Raw genomic sequence first — 17,970 nt, forward strand, 5'->3', positions numbered from 1 at the left:
ACTAGGATGTTATGTATTCTTGGTCTGGAACTTGCTGTGTAGACCAGTTTGACTTCAAACTAGTGACTATCCTGCTTCTGTTGCAGAATTACACTGTCCCAAAAAACAACAAATATGTCCCCACCCACTTCCAACCCCCAAAAAGGAAAAGTGAGATTGCTGAAATTGATTTTATAGTTTAAAGTTTTTATTTAAAAAAACTTTTTTTCCTTTTTTGAGACAGGTTCTCTATATAGCTTTCGGTGGCCCTGAAGTCACTATGTAGACCAGGTTAGCCTCAAACTCACAGAGATCCACCTGCCTTTGCCTTCGAGTGCTGGGATTAAAGGTGTGCACCTTTGTACCTGACTCAGTTTGGGTATTTTTAAGATTTATTTACTTTTATGTGTGTAGGTGGTTTGCCTACATGTATGCAAGGGGTTGGAATTCCTGGATCTGGTGTTAGAGACTGGTTAACCGATGTGGGTGCTGGGAATTAAACCTATATTCTCTTGAAGAGCAGTCATCTCTGCAGCCCAGCCCGCCCCTACAGGGTTTTTTGTTTGCTTGTATTTATTTATTTATTTATTTATTTATTTTATAGGATTTATTTTTATTTTCCTCTTATGTGTTTTGTACCATGTTTATTCCCAGTACCTATGGAGGCCAGAAGAGGGCACTGGATCCTTGGGACCTGGATTCATGACTAACCACATGTAAGCTACCATGTGGTGCTGGGAGTCAGACTCAAGTTCTATGTTAGAGCAGCAAGTCCTCCTAATGAAAGAGCTGCTCGCCAGCACTGGAGTTGTTTTTTCTGTTACTCTACTTGCATTGTAGAGTTTTGCTTTCTTTCTTTTTGGTTTTTCTAGACAGGGCTTCTGTGTGAAATAGCCCTGTCTGTTCTTGTTTTGTAGACCAATCTAGCCTCAAACTCAGAGAGATCCACCTGCCTCTTCCTCCTGAGTGCTGGGATTAAAGGCATGTACCACCATGCCCAACATGCTATGTAGTCTAGGCTGACCTCTAACTCACAGATCTCTTAGCTTCTGTCTTCTTCTTTTATTAGAGTTTTTAGTACTGCGATTAAACACTGTGGGGATGTATGGGTATTTCATCTTACATTTTCAAGTAACAAATGTTTGTCACTGAGGAATTCATGGCAAACACCTGAGACAGGAACAAACAGAAACCATGGAGCAGTGTTCTTACTAACTTCTTAGTCAACTTTCTCTCATCACCCAGGACCATCCTCCCAGAGATGGCACCATGCTCAATGAGCTGGTCCTCCCCACATTGATGATCAATCAAGAAAATTCACCACAGGCTTACCCACAGTGCCAGTGAGGCATTTTTCTCAATTGAGGTTTCCTTTTCCCATATGGCTCTAGCCCATGTCAGGTTGATATAAAACTAGTTATCACATTCCCTGAGTGCTGGGATTAAGTTTTGGTTTCTTACTCATTTTAGTTCTCTTTGTGTATGCTAATTGGGCCCCTGCTGTTTATTTTTCAAATACTATTTATATTATATAAGTTGAGTCCTATGCCAGTACAGTTGACAAAATGATTGTTTTGATTATCCTTGTGGGAAATTAAGAGTCCAGTAAAAGAGAGAAGCTGCCAGCTAATAATTAAACAGATAATTTCCTGAGAAGTATACCAAACAAACAGTGTTGGCTTATAATCAGTGATACGAACAGGGTCATCAACTTTTGATACAGGAATATTCTGGCCACTGACAGTGGAACCATTATTTATCCCTAGTGCATGAAATGGCTTTTTGGAGCCTATTCCCTATGGAGGGATGCCTTGCTCAGTCTAGACACAGTGGGGAGGGCCTTGGTCCTGCCTCAAGATGATATGACAGACTTTGTTGACTTCCCCATGGGAGGCTTCACCCTCTCTGAGTGGATGGGGAATGGGGTGGAGGGAAGGTAGGGGGAAGTGGGAGGAGGGAAAGGAGAGCGAACTGGGATTAGTATCTAAAATTTTTAAAAAAGGATTATTTTAAGTAGAAAAAAAGAAGTATTCTGGGCATTTTTGCTTATAGTGCTTGCCCCTTTTGAAAAAGGATTTATTTATGGGTATTTTATATTCTTTGGCCTTTGGCTAAATGTATGTCTGTTAAATAGTTTTGGATCCCCTGGAACTGGGGTCATAGTTGTGAGCTGTTATGTAGGTACTGGGAATTGAACCTGAATCCTGAAAGAGCAACCAGTGCTGTTAACCACTGAGTCATCTCTCCAGTCCTCTAGTGCTTGCTTTTTCAGGTTTTTTTTGGAAAGATTTTATATTAGTTTGTTTGTTTGTTTGTTTGTTTGTTTGATATGTATGAACATTTTTCTTATATGTATGTATGCACATCACTTGGGCCCTGATGCTCACAGTGTTTAGAGGAGGGTGTTAGATTCCTTGGGACTGGAGTTTAGGTGGTTGTGAGCCTACATGTAGGTGCTGGGAACCTAACCTGTGTCGTCTTCAAGACTTAAGAAGTGCTCTTAACCTATAAGCCATCTCTTTAGCCTTCAGAATTTTATTATTTTATGTATTTGAGTGTTTTGCCTGCTTGTTTGTCTTTGCAGCATGTGTGCTGAAGTGCTCATTGATGCCAGAAGAGGGGGTAGGATTTTTTTTTAATAATTTCTTTTTATTTTATGTGCATTAGTGTTTTATCTGCCTACATGTCTGTATGAGGGTGTCAGATCCCCTAGAACTAGAACTACAGATAGTTGCGAACTGCCATGTGGGTAGTGGGAATTGAACCCTGGTCCTCTGGAAGAGCAGTGCTCTTAACCCCTGAACCATCATCTCTCCAGCCCCAAGAGAGGGTAGGATCCCATGGAACTGTAGTTACAAATGGATGTTGGCCCCTGCTGGCGATTGAATCCTCTTGCATGGCAGTTGGTGCTCTTAAATACTGAGGCTTCTCTCAAGCCCCAGTGCTTTCCTTTTTAGGTTGGTATTTTTGGTGGTATTGGGAACTTACCCTTGGACCTTTCACATACTAGACAATCACAGTAAACCTCTCTTACTTTGTGATCATTGGGAGATTACATTAGAACTACTTAGGGTGGAAGTGATTTGCTTTAGGAACAGAAAGCGGCATGTTTTTTGCTCCTGAGAGGTTGAAGGTAGCAAATCATTCAGTGCCTGTAATGTTCATAAAAAAGTTCTGTGTAATATTCTAGGATGAATGTGCTGCCATTGAAGAGGGTCAGTTTGATAGTGTTTTTAAAAACTTTTTAAGAAGTTCTACTCTAAACTGGACAGTGGTGGCGTATACCTTTAATCCCAGCACTTGCCTTTAATCCCAGCATTTGGGAGGCATAGGTAGGCGGGTCTCTTTGAGTTCAAGGCCAGCCTGGTCTACAAGAGCTAGTTTCAGTACAGGTTCCAAAATTACAGAGTTTTTAAAGTTTGTCTCAAAACAAAACAGAAGTTCACTCTTAAGTGTTGTGTTGGTGTTATACTAAAATTATCATCTTATATTGGTCTAGAAATGTTAAAATTAGTTGTTGAAATAGGAGCGGCGGCGCTGCATCCCCAGCACCCCGCTGCCCGCAAAGCTAGCTTTACCTGAAATAATTACACGGACACTGTATTAATTTAATCACTGCTTTGGCTATTTCTATCTAGCCTCTTCTAGGCTAACTCTTGCACCTGGACTAGCCCATCTCTAATAATCTGCTGTAGCCCACAACAGATAAGATTATTAGAATCTTACCAGGGAGATTCTAGCCTACATCCATCCTGGGTTGGAGCTTCATTGTGTGTGCCTCAGAGAGCAGAGCTCTCGCCTCTGCCCGCAAGAGTGGAGCATCGTGTCTCTCTGAGGCCTCTGCCCCTGAGAGGAGAGCTGTCAAGTCTCTGAGCTCACTTCCTCTTCCTCCCAGCGTTCTGCTCCGTTCACTCCTCCCACCTGCATTCTAACCTATCAGGGCAAGCAGCTTCTTTATTTAATCAACCAATGACCTTCCTCCATCAATTAGTTATTTTCCACTCATGGGGTAAAGGGCTGTAAGGTCTTATCTGTGTGTTTCACTATGAAAACTAATAAATATTCTGTAAATAATTTTTAAAAATTCACTCTAGCCGGGTGGTGGTGGCGCACGCCTTTAATCCCAGCACTCGGGAGGCAGAGGCAGGCGGATCTCTGTGAGTTCGAGACCAGCCTGGTCTACAAGAGCTAGTTCCAGGACAGGCTCCAAAACCACAGAGAAAACCTGTCTCAAAAAAACCTAAATAAATAAAAAAATAAAAAAATAAAAATAAAAATTCACTCTATGGGCTCATAATGCTCAAGTTTGTAGAGTTCTCGCCTAGCATGAGTGAAGCAGTCAGGATACTCCTCAGTCCTGAGTAAATGGCACGAGTCTGTACTTAGGGGTAGGAGGCGGGGATCAGAAGTTCAGGACCATCCCTGATTACGCACTGAGTTTCAGGACAGTCTGGTCTGTCTGAGATCCTACCTCAAATAAAACAAAATAACAACAAAAAGTTCTGGTCAAAACCAAGAGCATGCTTGTTTACTGGCAGAAAGAAACCATGAGTGGGAATTGGGGGAAGAGGTATAAAAGTTAAAACTCTTGAAAGCCATACTTTCTAGCTGTGCAGCAGCGTAGCACATGCCTTTAATCCCAGTACTTGGGAGACAGAGGCAGGTGGATCTCTGAGTTTGAGGCCAGCTTGGTCTACACAGCAAGTTTCAGAACAGCCAGGACTGTTAAGCAGAGAAATCCTGTTTCGAAACACCCCTACCCCCAAAAAAAGTACTTTCTGAGACCTCTGTTGTATTTTAGAGAAGTGAACTCATGGCTAGTTAGTTCTTGTTTCTTTCTCCAGATTTCTATATTTTCAGTTTTGTTTTCTTGTTTTTGTAGTTCATGACAAGCCATAATCAGTTGAGTTCAAAAGACCTTACTGAATGAACATTTGCAGTAATGGCTCCATTTTTCCTGTGTGTGCTTACTGTTTATGTTACCACCATTGTCCAGTAGCCCATAAGAGATGTTGCAGTACTTAATTTTACAATTATGTGTGTGTATTCATGTATGCACATGTATTGGGTACACATGTCATGGGGCATGTGTGGAGGTCAGAGGACTTGGGGGTGTCACTATGTTTCTTAGTGATTGAATTCAGGTGGCTAGTCTTGACCACAAGTGCTTTACCTGCTTGAGCCAGCTTGCCAACCCCTATTCATAGCAGTACAGTTCTTTCCTTCAACTTTTCTTTGAAAAATTTCAAACCTACTGGAAATTTAAGTATAATGAAACTATATACTTAGATTTAGCGGTTAGAGTTATGCCAGTTCTTAGTTGATGTATAAAAATTACAGTGTAGTGTAAGTGCAGTATATAAAAAGAGTGATTTTTTTTTTCTTCCCCCTTAGAGTAAGTATTTCTTTTTTTGTTTTTGTTTTTTTGTGTTTGGTTTTCGAGACAGGGTTTCTCTGTAGTTTTGGAGCCTGTCCTGGAACTAGCTCGCTCTGTAGACCAGGCTGGCCTCGAACTCACAGAGATACGCCTGCCTCTGCCTCCCGAGTGTTGTGATTAAAGGCATGTGCCACCACCTTCTTGTGGTTTGAATTATTTCTGGTGGGGCCAGAGGGTGAGAAAGAAAGGCAGAGTTCTGCAACTAGAATTCCAGGTGGCTGCTGGGCTTGTAGAGTGAGTGTTGGGAACTGAACTTGAGTTCCCTGCAGGAGCAGTATGTGCTCTTAACCTCTGAGCCATCTCTTGTTTTTGATACGGTATCTTGTAGCCAAGACTGAGCTCAGAATTTCTGTGTAGTGTAGAATTACTGTGAATTCTGGATTACAGGCAGATATCACTAACCTTGATTTAGGTGGATTTAAAAAAAATTTTTTTTTTCTCCTTTTCCTTTGAGACAGATTCTCACTGTAGCTCTGGCTAGCCTGCAAGTCTTCTATAGACTAAGCTGGCTTTACACTTAAAGAGATCTGCTTACCTTTGTCTCCCAAGAGCACAAACCCAGCCCAGTTTTAGTTTTAGTTTAGCCCAGACTTAGTTTTAGATAAGGTCTTTCTTTTTTCTGAGACGATTTCACTTTATATTTCTGGCTGTCACTCTGTAGACCAGGCTAATCTTGAGCTCACAGAGACCTGCCTGTCTGCTGCTCTAGTGCAGGGCCTAAAGGCCTGTGCCACCACCTTCTTGTGGTTTGAATTATTTCAATCATTGTTTTCTCTGTAGAAGTTGGGAGTTAGTGCTGGATGTGGATGCTGGTGTTGTAGGCTTCTGAGGAATTCTAACACTTTTGTTTATGCCAAGGCAGGGGAAACTGAGTTTAAGACTAGCCTAGGAAGACCTTACCTCAGGGAAAAGATCTTTTAGTAAGAGATTGTGTACCACTGTGTGTACAGTGTGTGTGGCAGTCATAGGACAGCTGTGGCAACTTCTTTCTACCACATAGGTCCTGAGGATTGAACTCAGGTAAGCTGACTTAGGTGCTTATTTCTCTGACTTGCTTTTTTTTTTGTTTGGCGTCCAGAATGGTTTTGAACTTGTGGCACTTGTGTGCCTTTACCTTCCAAGTGCTGGAGGTATGTGGTATTGGGAATTGAAGAACTACTAAACTAACTGTACCGAAGTTATATCCCAGTCCCTCTGTGTCTGTCCATCCCCCCAGTGTGTGTGTGTGTGTGTGTGTGTGTGTGTGTGTGTGTGTGTGGTCCTGGGGATTGAATTCAGGGATACATACATGAAGCATAAACTTTGCCAACTGAGCCACGTCCTCAGTCAGGGCTATTTATCATTCATTTTTAGATTTAACCCACTCTTCTTATCTTTGTTCATCATGGTTTTCATTTTGTTGTTTTTGAGATGAGGTCTTACTTTGTAGTCCTGGCTGACTTGGTACTGGCTCTGTAAACCAGGCTGTCTTCTAACTCAACAGAGATTGACCAGCTTCTACTCCCCAAGTACTGAGATTAAAGGTGCACTATGTGCCTGGCCTACCTATTTTTTTTTATGATGTATTTTTTATGTGGAAGCCAGAAAAGGGTATCAGATCCCCTGGAACTGGGGATATAGTTGTTAGCCACCACATGGATGCTATAAACCAAATCTTGGTCCTCTGGAAGAACAGCCAGTGTTCTTAATGGCTGAGCCATGTTTCCAGTTCTGAAATCAACATGGTTTTTCTTTTTTATTTTAAGGGTTTTTTTTTTTTTTGAGATTTATTTTAATTATATGTTTGTGTGTGTGTGTGGTGGTGGTGGTGGGGTAATGAGTGTCCAGGTCTGGAGATCAGAGCATTGGGTTCCTCAGAGATGGAGTTGTAGGCAATTGGGAGTCACCAGGTTTGAGTGCTGGGATCCTCTTCAAGAGCTGCACAGCTTTTAACTGCTGAACTATGTTTAGTCATTTCAAAAATTCTTTTGTGCATATGTGTGTTTGAGGATGCTCACTGAAGGCAGAAGAGGGTGTTGGATTCCCTGAAACTGGAATTAAAGGAGATTGTGAGCTGCCTGATCTGGGTGCTAAGAATTGAACTTAGGTCCTCTGGACCAGCTGAGCCGTCTCTGTAGCCACTCAGCGTGGTTTGGATATATATTTGGGCCTTACATACTCAACAAATGCTCTAACTCCTTTCAGGACTCAGTGCTCTTTAATCCTGTGCTTTCTAGAGACCAAACTCAAGTTGAACTCAATTTGTAAGGTTTGGTGCCAAGTGTCTTTACCTGCTGAGCAATCTGAATGTCCCAGAGGCTCCTATGGCAGTTGGAGGTTTGGCTGTTATCTTGACATTGAGTATCTTTGAAGTAATGACACTTTCTTTTTTGTCCTCATCTAGTCGCCAATAGGAGGCCCTATCGAGAATACTACGTGGAGGCTTTTGGAGATCCTACTGAAAAAGCCTGGGTGGCTGGAAAAGCAATCGTCATGTTTGAAGGCAGGCATCAATTTGAAGAACTACCTGTCCTTAGGAGAAGAGGGAAACAGAAAGAAAAAGGATATAGACATAAGGTAAAGACAATCTAAACAAAAGGACCTCTTAGAAATTATCTTCTTATGGAAGAAACAGCATTTATATAGATTTGATCTATCCTATTAGCTTTGGTTAGTAGGCTATCTGAAGAAAGTTAGAAAGTCAGATATTTTGTAGGGATTAGCTGTGGCTAGTTTCATACAACTTTATGCCGAGTTTTTTGAGAAGTGATTCTATCTACCTTTTTGGCTATCTTTTTGGTTTTTCGAGACAGGGTTTCTCTGTGGCTTTTGGAGCGTGTCCTGGAACTAGCTCTTGTAGACCAGGCTGGTCTCGAACTCACAGAGATCCGCCTGCCTCTGCCTCCCGAGTGCTGGGATTAAAGGCGTCACTAACATAAGCACAGATATACGTGTGGTCATGTCTGAAACTGGTGAAATGGTCAGTGTAATGCATGATAGTAGGAAGCTACCTGTCCAGTGACCTTATGTTTTATGTGTTGGGGGAGCATTCCAAGTATTAATTATTTGTGAATAGTAACTGTTAGGTAGAACTTTGCCAAATAATATTACAGAGATTCAAGGATGAAAAAAGAACAAAAACAACAACAAAAAACTCTGAAAGACAGGTTCTAGATTGCTTATGATTTTTTTTTTTTGTTTTGTTTTGTTTTGTTTTGTTTTTCGAGACAGGGTTTCTCTGTGGTTTTGGAGCCTGTCCTGGAACTAGCTCTTGTAGACCAGGCTGGTCTCGAACTCACAGAGATCCACCTGCCTCTGCCTCCCGAGTGCTGGGATTAAAGGCGTGCGCCACCACTGCCCGGCAGGATTGCTTATGATTTAAAATGCTTATTATTTCCCTGTTTTTCCTTCTCCCTTTCTTTTTGGAATTATTGATATTCTTATTTTTCTTTTAAGGTTCCTCAGAAAATTTTGAGCAAATGGGAAGCCAGCGTTGGTCTTGCTGAGCAATATGATGTTCCCAAAGGATCTAAGAACCAAAAATGTGTCACCAGTTCAATCAAGTTGGACCGTGAAGAAGCTATGCTATTTGAGGACTGTACAAATGACCCTGAATCGGAGCATGACCTGTTGCTTAATGGCTGCCTGAAGTCTCTGGCTTTTGATTCTGAACATTCTGCAGATGAAAAGGAAAAGCCCTGTGACAAGTCTCGAGCTAGAAAAAGCTCTGAAAATATAAAAAGGACTAGTGTGAAAAAGGGCCTCCTATCATTTGAAGCACATAAAGAGGAACAGAGGGGAAAAATTCCAGAGAACCTTGGCCTAAACTTCATCTCTGGTAGTGTGTCTGATAAACAGGCTTCAAATGAACTTTCCAGGATAGCAAACAGCCTCACAGGGTCTAAAACTGCACCAGGAAATTTCCTCCTTTCTTCATGTGTGCAGAGCACTGATAAGGCAGATTTTGAGACTTCAAATTGTGATTCTTTATCAGGTTTGTCTGAGAGTGCTTTGATCTCTAAGCATTGTGTAGAGAAAAAGAAACTCCAGCCAGGCCTGGTGTGCAGCTCAAAAATACAGCTCTGCTATATTGGAGCTGGTGATGAGGAAAAGCGAACTGATTCTATTAGTGTATGTACCACTTCTGATGATGGGAACAGTGATCTGGATCCTATAGAACACAACCCAGAATTTGATAACAGTGTCGTTGAAATTACAGATGCTTTTGATAGGACAGAGAGTGCTTTACCCATGCACAAAAATGAAACAAAGTATTCTAAATATCCTGCCACAAACAGAGTAAAAGAAAAACAGAAGTCCCTTATCACTAATTCACATACAGATCTCTTAATGGATTCTGCCAAGACAGTGGAACCTGGAACTGCTGAGATGTCTCAGGTTGATCGTTCTGATCTTAAAGTCTGTACTCCTGTTCCTAAACCCCAACCAGAATTTAGAAATGACAGTCTTACTCCAAAATTCAGCGCATCACCAAGCATTTGTAGTGATAACTCCTTGACAAAGGGTGGGGCTCCAAATCAAACTCTGTTACCTTTAAAAAGCAGACAGCCCAAGTTCCGCAGTATAAAATGCAAGCATAAAGAAAACCCAGCTGATGCAGAATCCTCGGCTACAAATGAGGACCTCAACTTGAAATGTTCTTCTGATACCAAAGGCTCTCCTTTGGCCAGCATATCCAAAAGTGGGAAAGTAGAGGGCCTAAAACTACTGAATAATATGCATGAGAAAACCAGAGATTCAAGTGACATAGAAACAGCGGTAGTGAAACATGTTCTGTCAGAGTTGAAGGAACTCTCCTACAGATCGTTAAGTGAGGATGTCAGCGACTCTGGAACATCAAAGTCATCAAAGCCATTACTGTTTTCTTCTGCTTCTAGTCAGAATCATATACCTATTGAACCAGACTACAAATTTAGTACATTGCTAATGATGCTGAAAGACATGCACGACAGTAAGACTAAGGAGCAACGGTTGATGACTGCTCAAAATGTGGCTTCCTACCGTACTCCAGATCGTGGGGACTGTTCTACTAGTAGCCCTGTAGGGACATCAAAAGTTTTGCTGTTAGGAGGTTCCACACACAATTCTGAAAAAACTGGAGATAGTACTCAAGATGCTGTCCGACTGAATTCTAGTGAGGGTGACTCTGCCTTGTCTGGAGAATTGTCTTCTTTGCCTGGCTTAGCTTCTGACAAAAGAGACCCTGCTTGTGGTAGAAGTCGCACAAACTGTATTCCAAGGCGCAACTGTGGCCGAGCAAAGCCATCGTCCAAATTGAGAGAAGCAGTTTCAGCCCAGACGGCAAAACCCCCAATAAACCCAAAAACCTTAAAGACCCAGCGGAAAAGAAAGTTGAATCGACCTCCAGCCGTGAGCATTGGCACTAACTTGCTGGGAGACAAAGAAAGTGGAAGTTTAGTGAATGGCCCATCAAGGGGTGGGGCTGAGGATCCTGGTAAAGAAGAGCCTCTTCAGCAGATGGGCCATTTAAGAAAGGAAGACGGCCATTTTTCTGATGTACATTTTGATAGCCAGGTTAAACAATCTGACCCTGATAAAATTCTTGAAAAAGACCCTTCTTCTGAGAACAGGAAAGGCCCAGAGCTGGAGTCTGAAATGAAGGGTGAGAATGATGGACCCCATGGTGTTAATCAAGTGGTGCCTAAAAAGCGGTGGCAGCGATTAAACCAAAGGCGCCCTAAGCCTGGAAAACGCACTAACAGATTTAGGGAGAAAGAAAACTCTGAGGGTGCCTTTGGAGCCTTGCTTCCTGGTGACTCTGTGCCTAAGGGGCGGGATGACTACTTGGAACCACGAGCTCCTCCTACAAGCATACTTGAGGACTCAGCAGCAGATCCCAATCATGTTGGCCTCTCGGATTCAGTTGGGCCACGACTAAATGTTTGTGATAAATCCAGTGTTAGCATGGGTGATGGGGAAAAGGAGACAGGAATTCCCAATTTGACACCACAGACCAAGCTCCCTGAGCCAGGTAAGGATGCATCTGGTAGTAAGTGATTAGAGAATTTGTTGATAATGTTGTTTTTATGATAGAGTAAGAAACAACTTGAAAAAGACTGAAATTTAATGCTGGTGTGTCTGTATTTTCAGACTGTTTTGTTTTGCTACCTTTGGGGGTTGAGTTTAAGACCTCATGCATGCTAGTCAATAGTTGCCTCATTGGTTTTTTTTGTGTGTGTGTCTAATCAGAAGACTTTTTTTCCTTTTCAAAAGAAAAACAATTTTCCCTCCCGTTTCTAGCTTGTTGTCTTATAATGTTGACTGACATTTTGGGATCCAGGAGTAACCGAGAGGTGCTAAGAGAGGTGTGCTAAGATATCCTATCCCATGGGCTACCTTTCCACTCTGCTGTGTCTTTCTGTTTTGAGACAGAGTGTCTGTGTAGTCCTGGCTGTCTTGGAACTTGGTTTGTAGCCCAGGCTGCCTCAAACTCAAGAGATCCCAGGCTGGGATTAAAGGAGTACCACTATGCCAGCTAAATTTTTTTCAGAGAAGTTTAATGTCTCACATAATGATTCTTACTGTTTTTGCTTTTAATAGTTTTTATTAGGTGTCATAGCCAAGAAGCTGTCCATCCCAGTGTAGTAGTATTCTTTCCTGTACTTTAGGAGTTTTATTGTCTTATGTCTTCTGCCTATTTGTTTTGTTGTTGGCGAAGTCAACATCTCTGAATTCTTTTGATGTGGATATTCAGTGCTCCCAAAATCATTTGTTGAAGAAACCATACTTTTTCCATTGAGATCATCTTACTTTAGCTTCCTGTGTACTGGGATTGTAGATTCCCAGCTTTGAAAGAGTTTGAGAATGCTGGACTGCTTGGTATTGCTTGAGGGAAACGTTCTAGTGAACCATGGGCTTCCTGGGCTTTGCTGTTGTTCTTAAATTTTATTTTTATTATTTTTAATTATGGGGGGATATGCACATGAGTGCAGGTCTATACAGTATGTTGGGAATTGAATTTGGGTTCCCTGGAAGAGTATGTACATGCTCTTAACTGCTGAGTCATCTCCCCAGCCCTTTTGGAAATTTGTTTTGCTTTTAATTTATGTGTATGGGTTTTTCTTTTTACTTTTTTTTTTTTTAAGGTTTATTTATTTATTTATATAGTATCTTGCCTGTAGGCCAGAAGAGGGCACCAGATCTCATTTTAGGTGGTTGTGAGCCACCATGTAGTTGCTGGGACCCGGGTTTCTCCCTCCTGGAACTCACTCTGTAGACCAGGCTGACCTTGAATTTACAGATATCTGCCAGTTTCTGCCTTCTGGGTGCTGGGATTAAAGGCCTGAGCCACCACCACCTGGCTATGTGGTTTTGCTCGCAGTATGATGCTCACAGAGGTTAGAAGAGGGTGTCAATTCTGCTGTTGTATGCTGCCAAGCTTGCACAGGTCCTCTAGAAGAACAGCCAGTACTCATACCAGCTAAGCAGTTTCTCCAGCCCTGTAAAGTTTTTTGATTATTAAATCTTTTTTTTTTCTTCTTCTTCTTTTTTTGAGACAGGGTTTCTCTGTAGCTTTCGAGCCTGACCTGGAACTCACTCTTGTAGCCCAGGTTGGCCTCAAACTCACAGAGATCCACCTGTCTCTAACTCCCAAGTGCTGGGATTAAAGGCATGTGCCACCACCTCCCGGCTTGATTATTCAATCTTATTGTCTGTTTAGATGTTCTTTTCTTTTCCTTTTACGGTTTTTTGAGACAGGATTTCTCTGTAGCTTTGGAATCTGTCCTGGAACTAGCTCTTGTAGACCAGGCTGGCCTCGAACTCACAGAGATCCACCTGCCCCTGTTCTCCAAGTGCTGGGATTGAAGGTGAGCACCATCGCTGCCTGACTTTCCTTTTTTTTTTTTCTTCAAGACATTTTCTCTGTAGCTTTGGTTGTCCTAGAGATAGCTCTGTAGACCACTCTGCCTCCCAAGTGCTGGAGTCAAAGGCTTAAGCTCTGCTTTGCTTAGATTTGTTTTGAAATGACTCATTTCATTTAGTCTCGTTGAATTGTTTCAAGGAATTGATTCTGTTCTTTCAGATTGTCCATCCAGTTTGTTGGCGTACAGTTCTAAATGATTTCAATTATACTGTCTCTTTAAGATTTAAGTCCTTTCCCCCCAATGTTGTCAAGAGCTTGTAGTATGTATATATTTTTCTTTTTAAAACTTCAGCCTGCAGCCTGAAGACTTGGAGGGGATTGTTCAGCAATAAAGAGTGCATACTGTTCTTGCAAAGTGTTGGGATCTTCAGAATACCTATCACAGAGGACCCGAGTTAGGATCCCAGCAGGCATGTAGAACAGTTCATAACTGCTTGGTATTTCAGCTCCAGGGAGTATAAAGCTCTCCTGGTTACTGCAGGCATCTGCACTCACATGCATATAACTTGTGTGTTCCCTCTATTTGATTCAATTTAAAAAATTAAATATATGTATAAACAACAGTTAGTAAAAAAAAAAAAGTCCATGAGAAACTATAATTATAATGTCAAAAAGTAAATAATAAAAATTTTCAAAACTCTTCCACTTGGTACTTAAAAGTATTTTCCTTTTTTATATTAGAGATTTAGCCTAAGACCTTGCTATATCCTTGACAAGCCTTAGCTGATGTACATACCTGTAGCACAAAAACCCCTGAGACAGATATTGGAGTTACAGCTGAAGATCAGAGAGGCAGAGCAGTAAGCCACTAGAGAGACCTTTTACCTCTACCAATGCTCAGACTGCCCAGACTGCACTGTCTCCACCAAACCTCAGACTCCACACTCCAGTGAGTTCCTGTCTCTTCCCCATTTTATTCCTCTCTCCGCCCAGCCATATCGCTCCTGTCTCCACCTCCCTAGTGCTGGGATTAAAGGTGTGAGCCACCACCACTTGGATCTGTTTCTGGATCGATTTTTGTGTAGCCTAGGGTAGCCTTGAACTCACTGAGATGGAGATCTGTCTACCTCTGTCTCTGGAGTCCTGGGATTAAAGGCCACCACTCCCTGGCCTCTAGTGGCTTAGCTTTGCATTCTGATCATCAAGTAAGCTTTATTAAAGAACAGATAAACATCACTATACATTCCTAGCTTCTGATTTTGTTGTTTCTTGTATTCTCTTCACTAAATTTTATTTATTTCTGCTGTACTTTTTTTCTTCTGATAACCTTGGATTAAGTTTTTTGCATATTTCTCATATTTTAGGTTATCCTGGAATTTGCTATGCTGGCCCTCAACTTGTAGATAGATATTCCTTCCTGTCTCTATTTTCTCAGTACTAGGGTTATTGAAGATGTATGTTACTAAGCCTGATTTCCTCCCACCCTCTTTTTTTTTAAATATTAAAAAATTTGCGTGCGTGTGCGTGCACACATGTATGCACAGTATGTCTGTTAACTGCTGAGCCATCTCTCCAGTGCCAGAGCTGGCTTTTAAAATAAGCAAACAAAACCCATATGTAGTTAATAATATAATTATCTTCAGTACTAATTTTGCTGAATATCATGTTTCATTCCGTCTCCAGTATTTTCATTTGCCTCAACATTCTTAATTTCCCTAATTTTTTCTGATAATTTTTTCTTTGACCGATTGTTCATTTTAGAATACAGTTTTATTACCATATGTGTATACATTTTTCTGATTTTTGTACTGTCATTGATTTCTGTTTTCTTTCCATGGTGTCTGGATCTCATTATGGATCGTTGTGAGCCACCATGTTATTGCTGGGAATTGAACTCAGGACCTCTGGCAGAGCAGCTATTGCTCTTATCCACTGAGCCATCTCTCCTGCCAGTTTTGTTTGTCTTTTTTTCAAGACAGGGTTTCTCTGTGTAACAGTTCTGCTGCCCTGGAACTCGCTTTGTAGACCAGGCTTGCCTCAAACTCAGTTTGCCTCTTCCCAAGCACTGAAGGCATGTGCCATTACTGCCCAGCTTCTCCTTCCATTTTGAAGGGAAGTTTGGCTGGATATATTGGCTTGCAGTTTTCTCTTCAGCAGTTTGAATGTATTTATTTCCATCTAGTATGTAAGATTTAAGAAATCTGTGAAAAATATAATGGGAGTTTCCTTGTATGTTATTAGTTGATTTTCTTGGTGGCTTTAATATTCTCTGTGTTCTTTGATTTTCGACAATTTTGATGTATCACAGTATGGTCTTCTATATTCTGGACCTTTATAGATGCTGGGCAACTTCTAGTCTTTTGGGGGGTCCTTTGAACTTGAATTTCTGTGTATTCCTCTCAGGTTTGGGAAGTCTTTTCAAGCAAACTTCTGGTCCTTTTTTTCTTGAAACATTATGTAGTCTATTGGTGCACTTGGTGGTTTCTTGTTTTTATATTTTCTTCACACTTTTTTTTATTCTTTTGAGTACATAGTTTTTAATTACCTGTTTTTCGTTTTTTGGGTTGTTTTTTTTTTTGCTTTGCTTTGCTTTTAGAAGGGTGCAATGGTTAGTGTTTTAAATTTAGCAAGATCTACATTCACCTGGGAGATGGGCTTCTGAACGTGCCTGTGAGGGATTTCCCTGATTACTTTAATTGGCATGAGAAGGAGGACTCTGGGACCTGGGCTGTAAAAGTAAAGAGAGCAAGCTCAGCCTTCTCTGCGTACATTGATCCACCTCTCTCTCCTGTCTGTCTGGAATGTAGCTAACTGCTTCAGCTCCTGCTGCCTTGAACTGCAACGCAAGCATTTTGAAGCTCTTCCCTTAAATCTTTTTGTTGTTGTGTTTTCTTACAGCAGTAAGAAAAGAAAGCACAGGATGTGGTAGGTGCTGGGCAGTAAACACCGCGCCCCCAAGTATTTGCTAAGAGCTGGACTCCCAGCCCTTGGAATTCTCTCTGGCGTTTGCCAGTTTTCTTTCTTCTACTTGATAACATTTTCTGTTGAATTTCTCTAGTTCTGTTTCAGTCCTCTAGTAAATTTCATTTCAGGCTGGGCGGTGGTGGTGCAAGCTTTTAATACCAGCACTGGTGAGGCAGAGGCAGACAGATCTCTGAATTTGAGGCCAGCCTGGTCTACAGAGTGAGTTTCAGGACAGCCAGGGTTTAAGAAATTTTCATTTCAGTTCTGTTCTCTCACCTCAGGGTTTTTGTTGTTTGGAATTTCCCTGTGATATTTTAATTTTGCTCATGCATTGGTTGAATTTTATTTTTAATTGTTTGTTATGTTATAGATAGACAATTGAGTTTCTTAGACAATATTTTGAATTCTTTATTGGATTTTATGTGCTTTTTGGAGTTCGTTTGTGGAGACATTTCTCCCTCCTTTGTTTTATATTGGGTCATATTCCACCCCCATTCTCTAGCCCTGGTATTTCCCTACCTCACAAACTGAAGCTGCCAGTGGATCTGAGCTGAACTGGTTTGGTGAGTGGCAGTATCTGAGAAAGTGAAAGGTTCTTCTTACCCTTTATATTATGATTATTCCTGGGATTGGAATGTTTATAGAGTTACCATAAGTGTCAGCATTTCTGGGAGTAACAAGGCCGCTTATTCTGCTTTTTAAGAACTGTTCTCTTATTTTATTTTAAGTCTTTTTAGTGCTAACAGTATTACATTGTGTGGATGCGTTAATTTTATTTTCATTGGTTGGTGGATTCAAGGGTGTTTACACTTAGGACTTTATATATACCGAGGAATGGAAATGCTAAGTGATTTAGTAATTTTGTGTTTAGACCTTTCAGGAATTGCTAGAAAAGTTGCTTTTTATCTAATTTTATGTTCCCAGTAGCAGTATGAGAGTTTCTGTTTCTCCAGCTGTCCATTAGCACTTATTTGGTTGTAGCCGTTCTAGTGAGTATGGAGTGGTCTGAAATTGTAAGAATACCAAAAAAATTTTCATTTCTCTGATTAGTGATTTGTGTATTTTTCATGTACTTATTTGTGTGTGTGTGTGTGTGTGTGTACATACATACATACATACATACATACATACATACATACATACTTTTGTTGGAAAAATGTCTTATCTAGTTTTGGGTTATATTATTGCTATGTTTTCTTTTGTGGTCTTGGGGATAAACCAAGGGCCTAGTGCATTGAGCTTCTACCCTTGAGCCTTCTCATGATTGTAATTGAGCTCTTTGTCTTTCAATTGTAAGCATTCCTCGTTCTAGATATTAGTAGTACATATGATGCACAAGTATTCTGAACTGGTCTTGATCATAACGTTTTTTGGTGTTTTGTTTTGTTTTGATTTGTTTTCTTGTTTTCGAGGCAGGGTTTCCCAGTCCTGGATGTCCTAGAACTCACCTTGCAGACCAGGCTGACTTTGAACTCACTGAGAACTACCTGCCTCTGCCTCCCAAGTGCTGGGCACTAAAGGCATGGGCGCCATTGCCTGAACTTTACCATAACCTTTTAAAGTACAAAATTTTTAAAAAATTTGATAAACTCTTTTCTTGTGTATTTGATATTATATTTTTTTAAGTACTTATTTATTATGTGTACAATATTCTGTGTGTGTGCCTGCTGGCCAGAAGAGGGCACCAGACCTCATTACAGATGGTTGTGAGCCACCATGTGGTTGCTGGGAATTGAACTCAGGACCTTTGGAAAAGCAGGCAATG

The 17,970-nt window shown here is 41.1% G+C and overlaps 1 protein-coding gene across 1 annotated transcript in view; it reads left to right on the forward strand.

Annotated features, from left to right (window-relative positions):
- Positions 1 to 17,970, forward strand: part of Nsd1 (nuclear receptor binding SET domain protein 1) — a 115,292-nt gene that overhangs the window by 25,066 nt on the left and 72,256 nt on the right. The window contains exons 4-5 of the mRNA XM_026782929.1: positions 7,800 to 7,972; positions 8,852 to 11,408. Coding sequence (XP_026638730.1) covers positions 7,800 to 7,972; positions 8,852 to 11,408 — 2,730 coding nt within the window. The remainder of the gene's footprint in view (positions 1 to 7,799; positions 7,973 to 8,851; positions 11,409 to 17,970) is intronic.

This window comes from Microtus ochrogaster, chromosome 16, assembly GCF_000317375.1.
Source record: "Microtus ochrogaster isolate Prairie Vole_2 chromosome 16, MicOch1.0, whole genome shotgun sequence".
In the NCBI taxonomy this organism is placed as follows: Eukaryota; Metazoa; Chordata; class Mammalia; order Rodentia; family Cricetidae; genus Microtus; species Microtus ochrogaster.